This window comes from Chelonia mydas, chromosome 7 (genome assembly GCF_015237465.2).
Source record: "Chelonia mydas isolate rCheMyd1 chromosome 7, rCheMyd1.pri.v2, whole genome shotgun sequence".
Classification (NCBI taxonomy): domain Eukaryota; kingdom Metazoa; phylum Chordata; order Testudines; family Cheloniidae; genus Chelonia; species Chelonia mydas.
In genome coordinates this window covers 67,624,690-67,646,326 of record NC_057853.1, presented here as the reverse complement: position 1 = coordinate 67,646,326, position 21,637 = coordinate 67,624,690, and the positions used below count along the sequence as shown (strand labels likewise).

General features: G+C 45.0%; 2 protein-coding genes across 13 annotated transcripts in view; one reads left to right on the top strand and one right to left on the bottom strand.

The window, feature by feature from the left end:
• Positions 1–4,807: 4,807 nt before the first annotated feature.
• On the bottom strand, positions 4,808–21,403 carry LOC119566782 (DPY30 domain-containing protein 1). 9 transcript variants are annotated; one of them, XR_006292185.1, is made up of 5 exons: positions 21,256–21,368; positions 15,586–15,768; positions 15,350–15,472; positions 10,525–10,633; positions 4,808–5,944 (listed from the first exon to the last, which is right to left on the bottom strand). XR_006292185.1 is itself a non-coding variant. In XM_043551193.1 (4 exons), the coding sequence occupies exons 2-4, from the start codon at positions 15,730–15,732 to the stop codon at positions 10,526–10,528; spliced, it is 378 nt and encodes a 125-aa protein (XP_043407128.1). In that variant the 5' UTR covers positions 15,733–15,768; positions 21,294–21,403; the 3' UTR covers position 10,525. The 9 variants fall into 9 exon arrangements, 3 of the variants coding, with proteins under 3 accessions (XP_043407128.1, XP_037760084.1, XP_037760085.1); XR_005226117.2 differs by lacking the exon at positions 15,350–15,472; XR_006292187.1 differs by lacking the exon at positions 15,586–15,768 and having other exon boundaries at positions 21,256–21,315.
• LOC102939158 (DPY30 domain-containing protein 1) overlaps positions 21,395–21,637 on the top strand; it is a 21,675-nt gene continuing 21,432 nt past the window's right edge. For 2 of the 4 annotated variants that reach the window (XM_037904155.2, XM_037904152.2), the window contains exon 1: positions 21,395–21,535. The gene's annotated coding sequence lies outside the window, so the exon portion shown is untranslated. The remainder of the gene's footprint in view (positions 21,536–21,637) is intronic. The other 2 variants (XM_043551192.1, XM_037904153.2) reach the window with 1 other exon arrangement.

Genomic DNA, 21,637 nt, shown 5'->3' with positions numbered 1-21,637 from the left:
TGCATTGAAATGGAGAAAGAAGATTTTAAAAATATCATACATTATAGTGTAATGCAGTCTTTCATTCTGGGAAATGTAGCTAGCCATTAAGGAAATATATTTTTCTTCCCTAACTGCTGGGTTTAAGTGGTACTCGAAGGGATTGTGGGTTGATTGACTAAGTTGCAATGATTTGTTTTCCTTGTGTTACATGGTCATCATGTAAGGTTGTCTGGTAAAATAAATAATGAGCCAACTCTTTGGAGCCATATATGATTATGCCCATGCCTCTCCTTTCTGGCCCCCCAGAAGGGGAGCACAGGCCAGAAGTTTTTCGCCACTGATTATGACTGCAAAGGTTGGGCGTTTGATTGGTTAAATATAAAAATAATCTCATATTTTAAAGCTCTAATTTATTAGAGCAGTAACAAAACAGACTTTATAAACTCCAATAGACTTAGCCTTAAATCAGGTTCTCAATCTTGTTTTAATCACATCCCAAGTTGGCATTTTTTAAAATGTGGAATTCCCCCTAAAAAGTTGGCTGGTCTACCTCTCCCTCTTGAAGGAGCTCCTGCATCCTGGCATCTTGAAGGAGGGGCAGCCCGGCCAAATTTAGTGGCATTGTGACCTTAGGTGGCTCACAATGCGACTCACTCAAATTTAGTACTCCCCTAGAAAGTTCGGCATGCCCCACTGATTGAGAACCTCTGTCTTAGATAGAACCTCTGTCTTAGATAGATATGCCTAACTACAAAAAGCAGGTTACTTAACCGCCGAGTTATTTTAATTCAGGAAACGTGAAACACCTTGAAATTCACTTCTAAAAAATGAAAGACTGGCACAGTGATGCAGTCAAAAATGTAGGCTGCCACTGACATCAGATCATTCTTGCTAGGATATTTGACAATATTTGTGATGAGTTGGCATTATCTGACTCTTCAATTGACTGGCTCGCTAAACCTAGATCGGGGTCGGCAGCCTATGACACATGTGCCAAAGACGGCACGCGAGCCAATTTTTAATGGCACGCTGCTGCCTGCCGGGTCCCAGCCACCAGCCCCACTCAGCCCGCTGCCGAACCCAGGCCAGGACCCTGGCAGGCAGCAGCGTGCCATTAAAAATCTTGTCTGCCCTAGCCCTCTCTTCTCTGCCCCCCTGCAGGAGCAGGGTGAAGAAGCTTGGTCCTGCCAGCTGCTGCTGCAGGGCAGGCAAGCTCCCCCCTCCCCCACCTGTTCCCCCAATGTGCTAGGTTCCTGCCCAGAGAAGTGGAGCCGCAGCATGCTTGCTGCTCTGGGGAGGAGGTGGAGAAGAGGTGGGGACGGAGCCTTGAGGAAGGGGGGTGGAATCAGGGCATATCCCCTCCAGCCCCCTGCCGTGAGCCGCTCTGGGCAGGAGGCTAGGAGCACCCCCACGACACTAGCCCACACCCTCAACACTCTGCCCTGACCCCTACACCCCCCCACACACACCTCAGCCCTGACCCTTGCACCCCCCACACACACTCCGAGCCCTCTGCCCTGACCCCTGCACCCCCTCACACCTCAGCCTCCTGCCCTGACCCCTGCACCCCCTCACGGCCCCAACCCTGACTCCAGCACCCCCCACACATACCCAGCCCTCTGCCCCGACTCCTGCTCCCTCCTCACACACCCCCAGCCCCCTGTCCTGACTCCTGCACCCCCCACACATACCCAGCGCCCCCACACACCATGTCCTGATTCTTGCACCCCCCACATTCTCACCCCCACCCTGAGCACCAAACGGGAACTCCTACACCCCCCCCCCCACATTCCTACCTGCACCCCTCACACCAAAGGGAGTTGTGGAGCAGTTCTGTGATAATTTATGAATGTTGTATGCTATGTTGACCAGGTTATTGGGAAGTTTACTGTATGAATACTGTACATTGGTTTAGTGTAATAGCGTGCTATAAGAAAAACAAGCAGAAAGAAAATGGAATGGCTGGAGATAAGCCATCCCTTGAAAAAACACTTGTGTTGTTGAGAGACAATGCCCAAACTATTAACTTTTAATATTTTACCTCCTGATTCCATCCATCTTACAGAACTGGCTTTGAGAAGCAGGGCCAAGGCCTGGGATCAAAAAGGACTATAACAGGTTAAAAAGATCTCTCAAGAAGAGGTAGTTGTTGGAGAATTGTTGGGAGAAACCAGACTGACACAGGCACCTCCTGGGATATCTGAAGAAGCTGGGACTGTAGGATTTAAGTAAGATAGATATGCATGTTGGTTGACTGTTTCAAAATCCTTTTTCTCTAAATGCTTTGTTCCTAGTATTAAACAGTGCTCTGATTTTGAAAAGGTTGTCTGATCACTAAATTTCACACTAATCACAGACTCCCAGAAGGAAGAACTACAGGTGCCAAATTCTGTCAGATCTCCTGGGTAAATACAATTAATACATAGGATACTAAAAAAAAGGAGTACTTGTGAAGTGATGTCCGATGAAGTGAGCTTTAGCTCATGAAAGCTTATGCTCAAATACATTTGTTAGTCTCTAAGGTGCCACAAGCACTCCTTTTCTTTTTGCGGCTACAGACTAACACAGCTGCTACTCTGAAACCTGACATAGGATACTGTAGCCCAGGCCGTGGTATAAGAGTGGGAGATTTGTGGAATTCCATCCCAGGAGAGGCAAGGGCATGAGGCCTGACATCTAATGGGGTGCACTAAGAGAGACCAGGAAGGGGATGGAGGTGGAGTTAGTCTTACAACCATGAAAAGTCACTTCACAAGCCCTTTATGATAGGAGTTGCAAGAAGGGTGTTCAGGGGTTAGCTGTAGGGGATATGATCTGTATGTACATTTGTTATAACTTAATTAGAGGAACTCAAGTTTCTAAAATTTTGTATTGAATATACTCATTCCTTACCTATGAGGAAATCTACTAGTTCAAAATATAAAGTGTAAATTGTCCCATTGGTATGAACTCGTCTATATATTTTTGAACTTCTACTGTGATGTATTCATTTGGTAAGATTTTACTGGTCTTTTAGTGCAGTCCTTTTTAATGACAAACTCTCTGCCTCATTTTGAGTTTAAACTGGCCTGAGTATTTCCTTACGTATTAGGGCTGTTGATTAATCACAGGTAACTCATGCAATTAACTCAAAAAATTAATTGTGATTAAAAAAATTAATTATGATTAATCACACTGTTAAAAGAATACCAATTGAAATTTATTAAATATTTTTGGTTGTTTTTCTACATTTTCAAATAGATTTATTTCTGTTGCAACACAGAATACAAAGTGTACAGTGCTTACTTTATATTATATTTGATTACAAATATTTGCACTGTAAAAATGATAAAGAAAAGAAATAGTATTTTTCAGTTCACCTCATACAAGTACTGTAATGCAATCTCTTTATTGTGAAAGTGCAACTTACAAATGTAGATTTTTGTTGTTGTTATATAAAGGCACTCAAAAACAAAACTATGTAAAACTTTAGAGCCTACAAATCCACACAGTTCTACTTCTTGTTCAGCCAATCGATAAGACAAACAAGTTTGTTTATATTTATGGGAGATACTGCTGCCTGCTTCTTATTTACAATGTCACCTGAAAGTGAGAACAGGCATTCGCATGGCACTTTTGTAGCTGGCATTGCAAGGTATTTACGTGCCAGATATGCTAAACGTTCATATGCCCCTTCATGCGTTGGCCACCATTCCAGAGGACATGCTTCCATGCTGATGATGCTTGTTAAAAAAACAATGCATTAATTAAATTTGTGACTGAACTCTTTGGGGGAGAATGGTTTATCTCCTCTTCTGTTTTACCCGCATTCTGCCATATATTTCGTGTTATAGCGGTCTCTGATGATGATCAAGCACATGTTCTTTTTAAGAATTCTTTCACAGATTTGACAAAATGCAAAGAAGGTGCCAATGTGAGATTTCAAAGGATAGCTACAGCACTCGACCCAAAGTTTAAGAAATGAAAGTGCCGTCCAAAATCTGAAAGGGATGAGGTGTGGAGCATGCTTTCAGAAGTCTTAAAAGAGCAACACTCTGATGCAGAAACTACAGAACCTGAACCACCAGAAAATAAAATCAACCTTCTGCTGGTGGCATCTGACTCAGATGATGAAAATGAACATGCATCGGTCTGCTCTCCTTTGGATCGTTATTCAGCAGAACCTGTAATCAGTATGGACCAGTGGTGGGCAACCTGCGGCCCGCATGCAGCCCATCAGGGCAAGCCGCTGACAGACCGCCAGACCATTTGTTTACATTTGCATGTCCGCCCGCAGCTCCCAGTGGCTGTGGTTTGCCGTTCCCGGCCAATGGGAGCTGCGGGAAGAGGCGGGAGCTTGGTGACGCTGTCGTGACCCCCATGTAACGACTTTGTGACCCCCTGAGGGGTCATGACCTGCCGTTTGAGAATCCCTGTGCTATCATGTGTTGTAGTTTTATGTAATATGAAGGTGGAAAGGACACAAGTTTTTCCTCTTATTTCCATGATTCTAACATTAGGGGTGGACGGGGTGTGTCCTGCCACTTACTACCTTAACTGTCATTGTATTTAGGTTTTGTTTGCTAATTGTAGATTTAGGGCTTGCTTCACAGAATTCCAGCTGACTTCAGTGGAAGTTACATGCAAATGAGGGCTGTAAAATAGATTAATGGTGAATGCCTTTCTAGAGAAGCACGATCAGCTATAAATTATCCTTTTCTTCCTCTCCTCTCCCTTACCCCATCTGGAATTTCTTACAATGTGAAAAGCCTATTTGGAGACTGTGACTGAGGCTCTTCCATTCCATCTCTCTAGTCTAAAGTCATGTGCATAAGTGTGTTATGAAACTTTTAAATGGTACATTTTTATTGAGGAAAAACTCCAACAACTTTTGATCCGAATTATTTTGATGGCCTCCTGAATACATACAAGAAAACATGATTTTTGACACTTCCCTCATTCAAATTGGATCCAAAGTATGCATAATCATAAAAAACCTATAGACAACTGAACATACAGGATAAAATAGCTTTTAATAACCTAGATTTTAAAATATGATTGGCATAGGAGCTGTGCTAAAACCTTATTAAAAACTTCAAAGCAGTTTAAACAAATTCTAAATTTAGCAGGTGCACAGTAGCAATTATTCAGAAGATATTTTATGCAATTATTTAACTAGAAATCCAGGATACTGTTTCACAGGCAAAATGTAAAGATGCTAGTTTCATTTGCTTTGTGACTGAGATTTAGTAAAGTCTACCACTTTAAGAACTGTTCTAAAGGATGCACTATTTCCAAAATTAGCAATTACAGATACAGTAATCAAATTGGATCCATTAAATATGAGTACAAAATTAGTAGTGTCATTATATTTGCCAGGACATATTTTTAAAAATCAATATAATAGGTGGTGTAGAATGCAAGGATGCAAGAGGTACAGAAAGTTTAAAGAAAAAACTGCTCCAAAGTCTTTTATCGTGCACTGCTTTATTTTACTTTCCCATGCAAATACAGACACCAGTCTGCACACACATATTACATATCAGGATCAGGGCCTTAGTATCTGTGGACCATCATGAACAGAAAGGAAGACTCTTTCCTACTTATTTCCAGAGTACTGTACACAAGAGGAAGATAATTTAGTCAATTCATATACCTTATTTTTTGTCTTTATATTAATTTCAGTTCTTCACTGGATTCATACTTGTCATGTGAAACTACTATGTCTTTGGTTTTCATGTCTTATTCATTCCTAGGTTTGCTGTGTTCTACCAGACATCTCAGAAAGCTTTATGGGATCTTTGCTTGCAGTGTTCTCATTTGAGGCTTCCTCATGAGATGTCCTGTTAGTGATTCATTCAGCTCATTCTCATTCATGTACTGAGTCGTCTTCCCTGTCAGGTTTGTCCCTTGATGGTTCCTGGTTTGTTTCCACAGCTTTACCATCTGCCAAAATGTCCACAACCTTCTCCTTACTTTCTTTCTGTGTATGAAAAGAATGAATTTTTGTGTACAAACAAAAACAAATACACTTTTGGCAAAATAATCAAATCGCATTATTATCTGTTTTGTAATATTTATTTCCACAAATAAAGAATGATGTATAATATCAAAAAGGCAGGATTGCTGTTTATTCATTGATTCTCCTTTTTCAGTGATTTTTAGCAGTCCTATTTAGTTACTTAACTCTTGATAATGCTTATATTTAACTTTGTAACAATTATTTGTTTATTTCCTCAGTCCATTGTGTCTTTATTTTTTCTTTCATATTACATGCATCAAGAAATCTATTACCTACAGCCAGGCGTTCAGATACCTGTGAGGAGTAAGTCCAGAATATATACCTTAACACATTTAAACCTGCCATCACCAAACAAAGATCACATTATGGAACAGGCCACCAAAATACCCCAAGAAAACATGCTTCAATACAGAAATAAAACCCCCTCTGACCACACATCTAGTTGTCACCTGTCAAACCACACTGGAATCCATACTGGGGTAACATCAAACAGCTACAACCCATACTTGATGGGGACCCCATCCTGAAAGAAATCTTTTCTGAGCCTCCACTTCTGGCTTCCAAACAACCGCCAACCTCTTCAAGCTTATCAGGAGCTAGCTCCCCAGAGACAAGAACACACCAACTCAAAGTGGCACCAGACCCTGCCAGCACAACAGATGCAAAACCTGAGGACATATCTCCACTGCTACAATGGTCAACACCCGACACAACACGCCTTTAAAGATCCATGGATTCTACATATGCCTATCACAACATGGAAACCTCATCCAGCGCACAAAATGCCCCAATAGCACTATGTGAGTGAAACCAGAAAAACACTACGCTCTCAAATGAACTCACAAAGGAAAATTATAAGAAAAAACATCCTATCACCTGTGTGTAAACACTTTTCACAAAGCGATCACTCTCTTTCTGACCTATCAGTCCTCATCCTCAAAGGAAACCTGCACAACACTTTCAAAAGATAAGGCAGGAAGCTTAAATTCATAACTCTGCGAGACACTAAAAATCATGGTCTGAATAGAGACACTGGATCTATGGCTTATTACGACAATCTGTAACCCATTAAACCCCTCTTTTTATCCTATGACTGCAGAGGTGTTAATGGGCCACTCTAGAATGATCCCTTACATTGTGTGCTAACTACTTACGATAAACTATCTATTCCACCGTGCAATTGTGCTGTGACTCTGGCCTGGTTTACATTATAGAGTTAGGTCAACCTATCTCTGTAAGCATCTACATTAAAATGTAGCTCCCACCGATGTAACTCACCTACTACACTGACTTAACTCCACCTCCCTAACAGACATAACGCTTAGGTCGACATAGGTCAATCCTGTGTCAGAGTAGACACTGTGTTGCTTACATCAACTGTTGCTGCCTTTCAGAAGCTGTCCCACAGTGCCCCACGCTGACAGTTAAATAGGTACAAGGGCTTCTGGTGAGAATGCGCACCGCTGTAAGAAGGAGTGTAGTGTGGACACGCAAAAGCAATTTAATTATGGCAGTGGCTGTACATCGACCTAACTTAGGTTGACTTAATTTTGTAGTGTAGACTTGCCCACTGAGAGTACCTTTGCCAGGCCATGTCTACACTACACACTTATATTGGTATAACTACGTCGCTCTGGGGGGTGAAAAATCCACATTCCTGAGCAATGTAGTTATACCGACCTGTCCCCTGTTGTACACAGCAGTGTGTCGGCAGGAGGGCTTCTCCCATCAACATAGCCATCTCCTCTTGTGGAAATGGATTAACTATGCTGACTCACTCTCCTGTCAGCATAGGAGCATCTTCATTTAGTAATAAACACTGCAGCTGCGCCAATGCAGTGTTTTAAATGTACACCTGCCCCCAGACCTGAAGAAGACTTCTCTGTGGCTCAAAAGCATGTCTCTCTCACCAACTATTGGTCCAATAAAAGATATTACCTCACACACCTTGTCTTTCTTTCATATTAGGTACGTTGAGTCAGATAAATGATGTTTGGAAATCAATAAACGTAAATCACTCATTTACAGTATTAAATATCAGCTATTCCATTTTCCAGTTAGCAAGAGAAATAATTACCTCATGAATTCAACACTGTGAAGACAAAGAAAGTTGAGATAGCCAGACAGCTTTGTTTAGCCATGTTTTTAAAATGTGGACAGGACATCTGACATTTCTGAATTTTAGCAAATCAAGTCCCCCTCTACCTAATAGTTTATAACTTCACCCACTGATCTCTCTTCAATATCCAATGACAAGTGATTTCACCCACTAGCCATATACCCGTTTCCCAGGGCACCAATATTACCACCCTTTTGCCTTCATCTTCTAGGCTTTTATCTAATACTACAACTTTCTTATTGTTTCATAACAAATATAACAAGAAATTTGTTATTCTCAGCACTTTAAACTTTTTAAAATAAAGTTTTCATTCATGTGCTGAAATTAAAACTTTATGCATTTACGATTTAAACATAACATATATGTTATGCTCCTGTAAATATTTCAGAGTGAGACAGCAAAGAAAAAGAAAAACCCATAGAATAACTAGGTCGCTTTTGTTTTCAGAGAGGAGGAAAAGAATGAATTTTGCACAATTCTCTTTTAAGTCCAAGATTTTCTCCACTTATTTTCATTGTAACTATCCATCTCCCTTTAAAGATGGAAACAGGAAATGCTTCTGATGTCAGCAGGCTAATGGGACTCAAACAGCTTCTCTGACTACATAGGAGTAGGAACTTCTTGTGACAGTGAATTGCAGAGGTTAACATTAAGCTAGAACAGTTTATTGCTTTTTAAAAACACACCAAGCATCTTATTTGCTTCCTTAATTTCTGATACACTCTGGAGAGGTATCTTCATGACCCCAACAGGTAAATTTTGTTGCACAAGGAACTCTAGTTCACAGCCAATCAGTGTACATGAGTTTATTCTGTCAGTATGCAGTATATTTACCCAGTTTCTTTTCTATTCATATAATATTGTCCACTCAATCACAAACCATGACTATTCTTCATTTGGCAATATAGAATTTGATTTTAAACCCATGTTTTCCCACTCTTGTATAGCTGTGTGCTTTTTGAATGCATATTCCCTTTTTTTGGATGAAGGTGTACCGATTCTATTTAAGGTCAGGTTTTCCCTCCCCTAACTTCTTCCCACCACCAACTAGAGACATGTATCTGTGAGTGTAGATACCACCCATGGCAGTGACTTAAGAGATTAGTCCACGGTCCCAGGTGTTGATGATTTTTGCCATATGTTTCATGCTAGGGTGTCTGCTTCAAACTACAATTTTGTTACGCTCATAAGGTATCGCTCCTGTTTAAAAAGGCATATCATCAGCCCTCCACCTGCAACAGAACTATTGATGTTCACAAAGAGCCTGCACTGCAGTGACAAGGTTCAGGTGTGTGTATGAATGTGAGCTAGGAAATTAATAGATAAGGACAGGGGTGGTCAATTTGAGCCTGAGAAGGAGCTAGAATTTACCAATGTACATTGCCAAAGAGCCACAGTAATAAGTCAGCAGCCCCAATTCCGCTCCCAGCCCCCCGCTCCCAGTGCCTCCCACCCACTGGCAGCCCCACCAATCAGCACCGCCTCCTCCCTCCCCGCACCTCCTGATCAGCTGTTTCGTGGCATGCAGGAGGCTCTTTGGCAGGGAGGAGCGAGAGCACGGCTGGCTCAGGGGAGGGGACGGGAAGGGGTGGAGTGGGCGCAGGGCCTGTGGCAGAGCCAGGGGTTGAGCAGTGAGCACCCCCTGGCACATTGGAAAGTTGGCGCCTGTAGCTCCAGCCCCAGAGTCAGTGCCTAGACAAGGAGCCGCATATTAACTTCTGAAGAGCCGCATGTGGCTCCGGAGCCACAGGTTGGCCACCCCAGATAAGGAAATAGACTACCTTACTTTGGAAATTTCTAGCTTTAATCAGGCTACAGCACAACATTACTTAAAAAGACACTCAGACATTTGGCTGCAAAACTTAAATTACCTTTGTGATTTTTTTTGTTAAATACATGGCTTTTACTCAAGTTTAGCTGGGTTTTCTTACATTAAAATTCTTCCAGGAACATTTTCATTCTTTAAACTGGCTCATAATGTAAGTCCCATAAATAACAAAACTATGATACATTCTATTCCTTAACTAAACTGAAAAAAGCAGCACATTTCCAGCATGTTGTTTCCCAGGCAGATTAAAAGTTGACTGTCTTTTTACTTGTTTGTAGCCATACATTTTCTTGTTTTATAGAAAAACATTTTTATGGACAAATCATGTTATATCTAAAACACAAAATTATCTACATAAAAAAGAGGTTGCTGAAGTCATTCTTATATTTGATTAAAGATTGGTGCTTGTCTAGTGGTGTATGGTGTATGTCAACCCACTTTTTCAAAGTGTGTTATGTAATCATGGACTACAGCAGGCAGAGTACTAAGGAACATTAACTGTAGTACCTATGAATGGAGTCAGTAAGACTGTTGAGAACATGTGGTGAGAAAAACTGTTTAGACATTATTTGTATTGTTAGGTGTAATACTTACTCTAAATAACAGTCTCATCAACCTCTACAACCGTTGCCAAATTAGGGGTTCCAGACTTGTTGATCAGTTCTGCTGTCATCTTTCTTGGATACTGTTCAATAATGATCTTCTATGATAAAAGTTACATTTGATTCAAACAAACAAAAAGAGAAACAGACAGACTACATGCCTCATCTCTTTCCCAATAAGCCAATGAGGTTTTGCCATTGACTGCAGTGGGAGCAGGATTAGCCCTATACAGAATATTTTTCTAAATTCTTTAACAGTAAGGATATGTCTCCATTACAAACCTAAGTCAACCTATATTAGGTTGACTTACAGCCACCACAGTAATTACTGTGGTGATGCATGTCCACACCACTCTCCTTGGGTCAGTGGTGCATATCCTCACCAGGGGGAGGCTGGGTGGGCCGGGGAAGAGGAGCTCAGTCTTCTCACCTTGGCTCACAGATGGGAGTGGAGTCTGAAGCTGGCTTCCCTTCTCGCCCCGGCTCCCAGCAGGGAGCAGGAGGGGGTAGCTGGGATCTAGCTGCCTGGCTTTCTTGTCAATTTCATGGCAGGAGCCGCAAAATTGACAAGACAGCTGATGTGAGGGACACTGTCTACACAGATGCTGTGTCACTCTAACTACACCACCATAAGCCTTACGCCTCTCGTGGAGGTGGAGTTATTATGTCGGTGTAGTAGGACACTTACACTGGAGGAAGGCTGTAGTGTAGACACTGACATAATTAGGTCGACATAAGGCTCCCTTCTGTCGACCTAACTGTGTAGTGTAGACCAGCCCTTAGTGCTGAGAACTTCAAACTAGCAGGCTAAGTATGACATTCAGCACATTATCTCCCAGTAGCTCACACTTCTTTTCTTCATTTCTGCAATGTCCAACTTCACTTATGTTGCTGGTTGTGAGATGCCACGCAAGTCATGGAGAGCCAGCCCCTGGAGTCTCATCTGCATTGGGGAATTTCCTGCCATTGCTAACTCTGGTTCAACTCCACCAATGGTCATGACTTTGGAAGCCTCTGATGGGATGCACAAACCCCACACTGGGCTCAAAGGGGGTTAAAGGACAATATTGGGCCCAGGTAGCCCCATTCCTCCAGACCAGCATGTCCTGGCTGGGGAGGAAGCTTAAAAGGGAGCAACCCAACTTAGATTGGGGAGGAAGTCAGACTTTTCCTGGGGGCTCCTGAACAAGGGTGTTGAAGTCTCCCGGGGAGGAAGGGGACGGAGCCTCGTTGGGGTTGAAGGTCTTTTTTTCCCTTTTGTTATCTTATATTGTACTTGGAACGATGGGGAGAGACAGATGGTAGGAAGTGACCCAGCTGGTAACTCCGAGGGCCAGACACTGACTGGCTCTCATAGGGCCCTGAGTCAGAGCCTGGTGGAATTGGAGGACCTGGGCTCCCTTATCAAGTGCCCCTGCTGCAGGAGTGTATAAGCCTCATTCCCCACCGCCTTCACTCCCTGTAAAAAGAGGGCAAGGACACTGAAACCCTGAGGCAAAGCTAAGCCCATACACACAGGTAAGGAACTGGACTGACACCCCAAGGCTCCCTTTCTCCTCCTTCTCTCTCTCTCTTGGTCCCTCTCCCCAGTCGATTCACAGGATGAGTAGGAACAATGGAAGCAGTCGTTACATGGAACAAGGGATCCTGGTCTAAGGAGTTTGGCCAGTAAGACTTTTGAGAACATGTGGTGAGAAAAACTTTGCTTTGAATTTAACGTGGCTTGTAAGTTAGGCAATAGTTGTGTTTTATCTGTATTTTTCTTGTAACTCCATTTGAGATAACAAGATTAGTGCATATCAGTTCTATTAATAAAATGACAGACTTTATATAGGAGCTTGTTTTGTCCAGGATAGGGCTGGGCAGTACAAGACCCTACCTTTCTGGGGAAAAATCTGGGAGTGGGAGTATACTGGGGTCACCCTGCAGTATAATTCAGGTTGGTAAGAACCTGAGTGTGACTGGCATGCTGCAAGTGCACACAAAGATAGCTCAGGTTTCAGAGTAGCAGTGAGCTGTAGCTCACGGAAGCTTATGCTCAAATAAATTTGTTAGTCTCTAAGGTGCCACAAGTCCTCCTTTTCTTTTTTAGAGATAGCTCAGAGTAACTTACATGCTAGAGGGTGTTCGTGAGCAGTCTTGATTGGAAGCCATAGCAGCAATGCACTGTAAAGGGCACCCCAGGTTAGAGGGCAGGGGTGACACATCTACTCATTAGTTTAGATTGTATCCCAGTTATCTCACACCCACTAGACCACCTGGCCCTCAGCAGACCCTATCACACTGCCCTAAAGCAGGGTTTCTCAACCCGTGGATCAGGACCTAAAATTGGGTCACCAGAATGTTTCAAAGGGTAGTGTGGCAGTTCCTGTGGCTCCTGTCCCATGAGGCTGGCTGGGCTTGTCTCTCTGCTGCAGGCACTGCAACCTCTGGGGTCCCAGTGCAACTCAGGCTTGGCCCAGCTGTCATGATGACGGGAGTCTGGGTAGGTCAAATTTGAGTGAGTGGCACTGCAAACCCATGGGCCAGTTCACAACTCACACAAATTTGGTCTAGTCAGGTGGGCGAAGCCAAACCAGAGCAGTGCTACAATCCTGGACGTTGCAATGGCCAGAGCCAAAAGTCAAGCCTAGCCAGCCCCACAGCACAGGAGCTGCAGGAGCTGCCACTGTGGGGTGAGTGCCGGCAGGACCACTCTACCCCGCCTCAAGGGGGCAGAACCCAACCAAAACTACCCCAGAGCCTCCACCCCCAGACTATTTCCTAGGTTGTGACAGGCCATAAACCAGGGGTCTCAAACACGCAGCGGCCGCGGAGTTATTTCCTGCGGCCCACTATAGGTGCGAACTCCCTGGGTGCTCCAGGGCTGGAGCACCCAGGGGGAAAAATTAGTGGATGCTCTGCACCCACCGGCAGCCAAGCTCCCCCCCCACCTCCTCCCTCCCCCCAGTGCACTGCATCCCTGCTCCTCTGCCTACCTCCCAGCACTTCCTGCTGCCAAACAACTGTTTGGCGGCACTTAGAACTTTCCAGGAGGGATGAGGGAGGAGTGGGGATGCCGCGCTCAGGGGAGGAGGCGGAGAAGAGGCGGGGCTGGGGCAGGGATTTGGGGAAAAGGTTGGAATAGGGGCAGGGAGGGGACGGAGTAGGGGTAGGAACTTTGGGGAAGGGGTTGGAATAGGGGTGGGGAAGGGTGGGAAGAGGTGGGTCAGGGGCGAGGCCTCATGGAAGGGGTGGAGTGGGGGCGGGGCCAGGGTAGAGGGGGCGACATTTATGCTATCATTATAACAGGAGAAGGTGCTTGTTTGACAGCAGAGTTGGGTGAACTATTCAGTCATTATAGCCTTCTTCCTCTTCGTGAATTGTCTGCAAACATACTAAGATTTTTATTAATTGAACTTAAATTTATTCATTGGCTTAACTTCAGCATGTTAAATAAGATACGTTCAAATTCAGGTACTTTATTGTACATACTTAAATAGAAATCCTATAGGCTATAAAGGTCTTCCAGTTGTTGCTTTATGATGTGTTTTTTTTTAAATACTGACCATATATAAAATCCTGAGATTCAGGATTTTAAAAAAAGATTCAGGAGTTTAAAAAAAGTTAATACATTGACTTTTAATAGCATGCTATATTACTCTTCATTTTTTCATTTTTGACTATACTTTTGTATTGTTGTATGAAAAGGTTTCAGTGATGTGGCCGTCTGGCCAATGTACTAGTCCTCACGTGGCCCTCATGGTTATCTGAGTTTGAGATCCCAGCCATAAACAGTTACAAACGGGTCCTTAGCCCAAAAAAGGTTGAGAAGCACTGCCCTAGAGAAGACTAACCAAAGGCTGCTGCCAGCAATTAAAGCAGTTTTGGTTAGACCTCTTAAGTCATATTTGTAACATTTGGAGGCCAGAAGGGACCATTAGATCGTCTAGTCTGACCTCCTGTGTATCACTGGCCATTAAATTTCACCCAGTTGTTCCTGTATTGAACCCAGTAACTTGTGTTTGACTACAGCATACCTTCCAGAAAGGCATCCAATCTTGATCTGAAGACATCAAGAAATGGAAAATCCATTATCTCCCTGTAGTTTGTTGCAGTGGTTAATCATCTTCATTGTTAAAAATGTGTGCCTAATTTTTCATTTGGGTTCAGTTTCCAGCCACTGGTTCTTGTTACGCCTGTCTCCACTAGATCAAAGAGCCCTTTAGTACCCTTCTCCCTGCGAAGGTGCTTACATACTGTAATCAAGAGACCTGAAGAAGAGCTCTGTGTAAGCTCGAAAGCTTGTCTCTCTCACCAACAGAAGATGGTCTAATAATAGATATTACTTCACTCACTTTGTCTCTCTAATACCGTCACCAAGTCACCGCTCAGGCTATGTCTACACTACAGACCTTACAGCGGTACAGCTGTACTGCTGTGGCTGTGCCGCTATAAGGCCTCTCATGTAGCCCCTCTATGCTGTTCACATCAGTGCTTTTGTTGGTGAAATTTATGTTGGTCAGGGGTGTGTTTTTTTCATAAATTGTTGGATTATAATCTAAATTTCCCTTTTAGCCAGGTAATTGGAGACACTGTGAGAATTCCTTTTCTTTTATCTGTAATATGGGGATACAAATGATTTACCTATCTATTCTAATTACAGGCATATTGTGAGGATTAATTTTTTAATGTAAAAAACCCATTTTAGATTAAAACTATTGCATTATTAGATTAAAATATAAAATAGTTTTATTAAGATTCAATTTTCAAAAGCATGTAAAGATAATAAGATTTCAGTTTTAAAATGTAGTACACAAGATTAAATTCTGCCAGACCTGATAATGTGCTTCAGTTTTCTGCTTGATCAGGAGCTCTTCTGCTTTCAGTTTTTGTACCACTTCCAGTTCTATCAGGGCCTTTGCGTGATCTTTTATCAGCTGGGCCCTCTCTACCTTCCTCTAGCATTGCAGAAAAATTATGACATTGACCAATGACAAAATATGGAAACTAAAATCAGCCATGTTGGGATTAAATGTCAAAAAAGATTTTTTTAAAATGGAAGGAAATTCACCTCTTCTTCTTTATTTAAATTTTTCTTGTATTTGTAAAGCCAGTATGCCAGATAATTAATTGGGTCTGCTGGCCGATGCTCTGCCACCTCTGCAAGTCCTTCAGTTAAGCATTTTCCTATGCATTTCTTGAGGTACTCTGTATCCATTCTTATCTTCTACCAAGCGCTGCACCAGTATATTAACTGAAATGTTTCAGACATTATTGAGTGAGAACATGTGCACTAACAAAAGGTTTCATAAAAAGAAAAGGAGGACTTGTGGCACCTTAGAGATATTGGTGGTCATGCAAATCTCTTTACATTGCCTTGGTGATACAGCTCAACCTTGACATGGGGAACGATTTCTGGTAGTAAAGGAGTAATTCAGCCTTAATGGCCAATACATTCTTGGATGTCACAGCTAAGAAAGGTGGCAACTGAGCTGTTGGTTTTGTGAGATGAACACCACTATACTGATACCAGCAACTCATTTCACATAACCTGCTGAAAAGACATCTGCTGGTAACCACTTTTGGTTACTACCAGCTTGGTTCTCTAGAAGTGAAAGTCCCTGTATTGCACTTCTAATTAAATTCCGTATCAATCTTGGTAAAATATTACTCCTTAAATATTGTTTTATTCCCACTGGATCTGCAGTATAGCCCTAACTAGCACAATCTGCATGGCACTGAACCAAACGCAACAGTCTTAGTTTTCGTTTTTCACAAACAGTACAAAATGTCAGATTTATAAAGAAGCTTCCAGGCTAATCTAGACAGCCTAAGTGGCTTTTACAGAAGAAAGTATAAATGATAAGAAACTGACAGTGCAGTGAAAATTATGGGAGTAAGTACTAAGGCTATGTCTACACTATGGACCTTACAGCAGCACAGCTGTACCACTGCAGCTGCGCCACCATAAGGTCTCCCGGATAGCCGCTCTATGCCAGCGGAAGAGAGCTCTCCCGCCAGCATAATTAAAGCACTCCCAACAAGCCTTGGCAGTGGTGCTGTCCACACCAGCTCTTTTGCTGGTGAAACTTATGTGTTTTTTCACACCCTTGACCAACAAAAGTTTTGCTGATAAAAGTGCTAATGTAGGCAAAGTCTAACAGTATGTCTATGTTTAAACGCTACAGCGGCACATCTCTGTGATGCTTCAGTGTAAACCCTACCTCCACCAATGGGGAGGAGTTTTTCCATTGGTGTAGATAATCCACATCCATGAGAGGTTGTAGCTAGGTTGATGGAATGAGTCTTCCATTGACCTAATGCTGTCTACATCAGGCATTAGGTTGGCATAGCTACGTTTCTCAGGGGTGTGGACTTTTCACACCGTTGAGAGACTTAGCTATAGTGATGTAAATTCCTAGCGTAGACTGAGCTTCAGACTGAGTCTTTACTCCAGGGGAATTCTGCGCTACTGTGTGTGCGAATAATTAATGAGCTGTGCATATTTTTATTTTTTTTGCGCAGAAAAAAGCTTCCACCGAATGTTGCTGCAGTTCCAGCTTTTGCCCACTAGAGGGTGCTGTGCAAGAACAGTAGCAGCAGCTCCCAGCTAGCTAGGGAAGAGAAACAGCCTCGCCTTCTTTGCAGTGCCTGTCAGGCCAGGTCAGGACACAGGAGACAGACAGAATGGGGGGGGGGGGGGGCAGACAAGTTTTCATAAGGGCTAGTGGGGGAGGACAGACTGGGGCATTGTGCTGAATGGGAGCGGAGGCATAGGGCCACAGGGGGGAGGAAGGTGCAGGGCCATATTGTGATGGGGAAGGGGGTGTAGAGCTACAAGAGGCAGGGGAGTGGCTGGGTGGGGGCCCAGCAGGGGTGAAATTAAGCTGGTACGGGCCAGTACGGCGTACTGGTAAAAAGTAGCCGCCGGTACTGGCCCGTACCCAGCTGACTTTAAAGCGCTGCCGCGGCAGTGCTTTAACATTGGCACCCCTGCCGAGTCCCTGCTGGCAGGGCCGCCGACGGGGGGAGCGCAAAAGGGGCAGCGATGTTAAAGCGCTGCTGCGGCAAAGGACCCTGCTTAAAGCGCTGCCATGGCAGCGCTTTAACGTCGTTGCCATGGCAGCGCTTTAACGTCGTTGCCCTTCCCCCCTCCCCCCCACTCCAGCCGGAGCCCTGGGACCTTAAAACCACGGCAGGAGCCCTGGGCGGCACAGGCCAGGCAGCGTGGATGGGCTGGCTGGGGGACTTTGACCCCCCAGCCCTGCCCCTTCTGTCTGAAGTGCTGGCTCCCATACCGGTAAGTCCTGTCTTTTACTTTCACCCCTGGGGCACAGAGACACATGGGGAAAGAGGGAGAGGGTACAGAGCCACATAGGGACGGGGGTGGGATGGTGCAGGGCCACATTGGAATGGGGGGAGAGGGTGTCTGAGTGCGGGTGGAGGGACTCATGTGGACTGGGAGTGCAGGAACACATTGGGACAAGGGCAGAAGTGCCTGACTGAATGGGAGATGCTAGGGGTCAACCAGGGTCTGGAGGGGGGTAGCTCCCTAACAATCCGTCCCGTCCCACAAAAAACCTATTCCATACTTTTCCTACCCATACCCTCATTTCCCACCCATTCCCACAACCCTCCAAGTTCACACCCAGGCTCCTTCCCAGCAATTCACTTCCCTCTCCCTCAGCTCCTCCATTACCCCTGACTCCCCCCAAGCTTTTGCTTTTGAAGGGTGCAGGAAATATTGTTCTGTATTGTAGTTTAAATGAATTATTACTCAGAGATCTGTATTAGTACACCTAGTAAGGAATCTATTTGTCAAAAAACATTTCCTGAATCTTTTTTCATGTCTGTATTGTTACAGACATACCTGCTGACAGATATTTTGAAATAAATAACCTAAAATAATTGAAACTGGTGTGATTATATGGTGTTATTTTGACAAATAAAATATGCAGAATTTTAAAACACTGTGCACAGACTTTTTAATTTTTTGTTGTAGAATTCCACCAGGAGTAAGTCTTGTACACCGGAGTCTGCTTGAGTGGGAGCACCCTCCTGTCCAGGTTATTGGGGTTATTCTATCCTCTCCAGGAACAGACGACAGCTCTCCAACACCACTTTCTACAAGCCATTACCCTCTGATCCCACTGAGAGTTACCAAAAGAAACTACAGCATTTGCTCAAGAAACTCCCTGAAAAAGCACAAGATCAAATCCGCACAGACACACCCCTGGAACCCCGACCTGGGATATTCTATCTACTCATCTCAGGCATTGGCACCCTGACAGCAGGATTGTCTGGCTATGTAGACTCCCTCCTCAGGCCCTACGCTACCAGCACTCCCAGCTACCTTCGAGACACCACTGACTTCCCGAGGAAACTACAATCCATCGGTGATCTTCCTGATAACACCATCCTGGCCACTATGGATGTAGAAGCCCTCTACACCAACATTCCACACAAAGATGGACTACAAGCCGTCAAGAACACTATCCCCGATAATGTCACGGCTAACCTGGTGGCTGAACTTTGTGACTTTGTCCTTACCCATAACTATTTTACATTTGGGGACAATGTATACCTTCAGATCAGCGGCACTGCTATGGGTACCTGCATGGCCCCACAGTATGCCAACATTTTTATGGCTGACTTAGAACAACGCTTCCTCAGCTCCCGTCCACTAACGCCCCTACTCTACTTGCGCTATATTGATGACATCTTCATCATCTGGACCCATGGAAAGAAGCCCTTGAGGAATTCCACCACGATTTCAACAATTTCCATCCCACCATCAACCTCAGCCTGGTCCAGTCCACACAAGAGATCCACTTCCTGGACACTACAGTGCTAATAAACGATGGTCACATAAACACCACCTTATACCGGAAACCTACTGACCGCTATTCCTACCTACATGCCTCCAGCTTTCACCGTGACCACACCACACGATCCATCGTCTACAGCCAAGCTCTGTGATACAACCGCATTTGCTCCAACCCCTCAGACAGAGACAAACACCTACAAGATCTCTATCAAGCATTCTTACAACTACAATACCCACCTGCGGAAGTGAAGAAACAGATTGATAGAACCAGAAGAGTCCCCAGAAGTCACCTACTACAGGACAGGCCTAATAAAGAAAATAACAGAACGCCACTAGCCGTCACCTTCAGCCCCCAACTAAAACTCCTCCAACGCATTATTAAGGATCTACAACCTATCCTGAAGGATGACCCAACACTCTCACAAATCTTGGGAGACAGGCCAGTCCTTGCCTACAGACAGCCTCCCAACCTGAAGCAAATACTCACCAGCAACCACATACCACACAACAGAACCACTAACCCAGGAACCTATCCTTGCAACAAAGCCCGTTGCCAACTGTGCCCACATATTTATTCAGGGGACACCATCACAGGGCCTAATAACATCAGCCACACTATCAGAGGCTCGTTCACCTGCACATCCACCGATGTGATATATGCCATCATGTGCCAGCAATGCCCCTCTGCCATGTACATTGGTCAAACTGGACAGTCTCTACGTAAAAGAATAAATGGACACAAATCAGATGTCAAGAATTATAACATTCATAAACCAGTCGGAGAACACTTCAATCTCTCTGGTCACGTGATTACAGACATGAAAGTTGCGATATTACAACAAAAAAACTTCAAATCCAGACTCCAGTGAGAAACTGTTGAATTGGAATTCATTTGCAAATTGGATACAATTAACTTAGGCTTGAATAGAGACTGGGAGTGGCTAAGTCATTATGCAAGGTAACCTATTTCCCCTTGTTCCCCCCCTCTCCCCCGACGTTCTTGTTAAACCCTGGATTTGTGCTGGAAATGGCCCACTTTGATTATCATACACATTGTAAGGAGAGTGGTCACTTTAGATAAGCTATTACCAGCAGGAGAGTGGGTTTGTGTGTGTGTGTTGGGGGGAGGGGGGGTGTGAGAAAACCTGGATTTGTGCTGGAAATGGCCCAACTTGATTATCATACACATTGTAAGGAGAGTGATCACTTTAGATAAGCTATTACCAGCAGGAGAGTGGGGTGGGAGGTGGTATTTTTTCATGGGTTGTGTGTGTATAAAAAGATCTTCTACACTTTCCACAGTATGCATCTGATAAAGTGAGCTGTAGCTCACAAAAGCTTATGCTCAAATAAATTGGTTAGTCTCTAAGGTGCCACAAGAACTCCTTTTCTTTTTAGGAACAGACCAGGGGCTCTTTACCTTCCCCATGGGTAGCTACCGCAATGAGCAGCCAGGGAGGTGGCACACTGCTGGTATTACACGAGTGAGAGTAGCAGAGGTTTCTCTTGTGTAAAGATCAGTCACTCACCCCCAGGTGTAGGGGACGGGACAGTCCTTTGACCGCAGGGTGACAGGCTCCCGAGCCGGGCTGCACGCTGGAGCCCCAATATCACTCCCGCCCCCGGCTGCGTGCCCGGGGCTGACCTCACCAGATGCCCGCTGCGATGCCGCCGCCGCCGCCCAGGGGTGGGCGGAGCGCGGCCGCGTCCCGCAGAGCCGGGCACTACTCCCCGCATCCCCCTGCGCGCCGGGGCCGCAGTCTTCGCCGCGAGGGGCAGGACCCTGCGCCCCCGGTCCGGCCCACACGCCGGGATCCCACCGTGTCCGGCTCTCCAAGGCGAACTGCCCCCAGGCCAAGCCGATGTTCTGCCAATGCCCAGCCCCGAGGGGGTTAACCCCGCCACCGTACTCACGTGACAACCCCCGGCACCAGCCCCACCACCAATCCTACCGCCTGGGTCACCGGGCGGCTGCCTAGCGACGGGACGCTCCCGAGCCCGCCCCTCCCACTCCGCGCGCGCTGGGGGGTGCGCTCTGCGGCTGCGCGCCTCTCGAAGCGTCGGAGTAACGGCCGGCGCCCCTTTCCCACGCTGGACGCTCGTTCGCCCCCCCAGACCCGTATACTCATCACGCGCGCCGCGGTCGTGGAGGTTCGCTGGCGCGCGCTCTATTGCCGGTTGGCGAACGCACCCGGTAGGGCTCCCAGGACGCAGCAGGGGGTCGTGCCCCCCGCCGGGGAAGCAGGGTGGGGACATGGGCTCGGGCCTTGTCTTCCCCGGCGGACAAATCGGCTTC

What these genes read in the sequence shown, in the direction of transcription:
- LOC119566782 (XM_043551193.1), bottom strand. Translation starts at nt 15,732, where the DNA reads ATGGATACAGAGTACCTCAAGAAATGCATAGGAAAATGCTTAACTGAA. An exon ending in ATTTAAATAAAGAAGAAGAG is followed by an intron (nt 15,473 to 15,585) that starts GTGAATTTCCTT and finishes CTGCAATGCTAG; the next exon opens with AGGAAGGTAGAGAGGGCCCA. An exon ending in AAACTGAAGCACATTATCAG is followed by an intron (nt 10,634 to 15,349) that starts GTCTGGCAGAAT and finishes CTTTTATCATAG; the next exon opens with AAGATCATTATTGAACAGTA.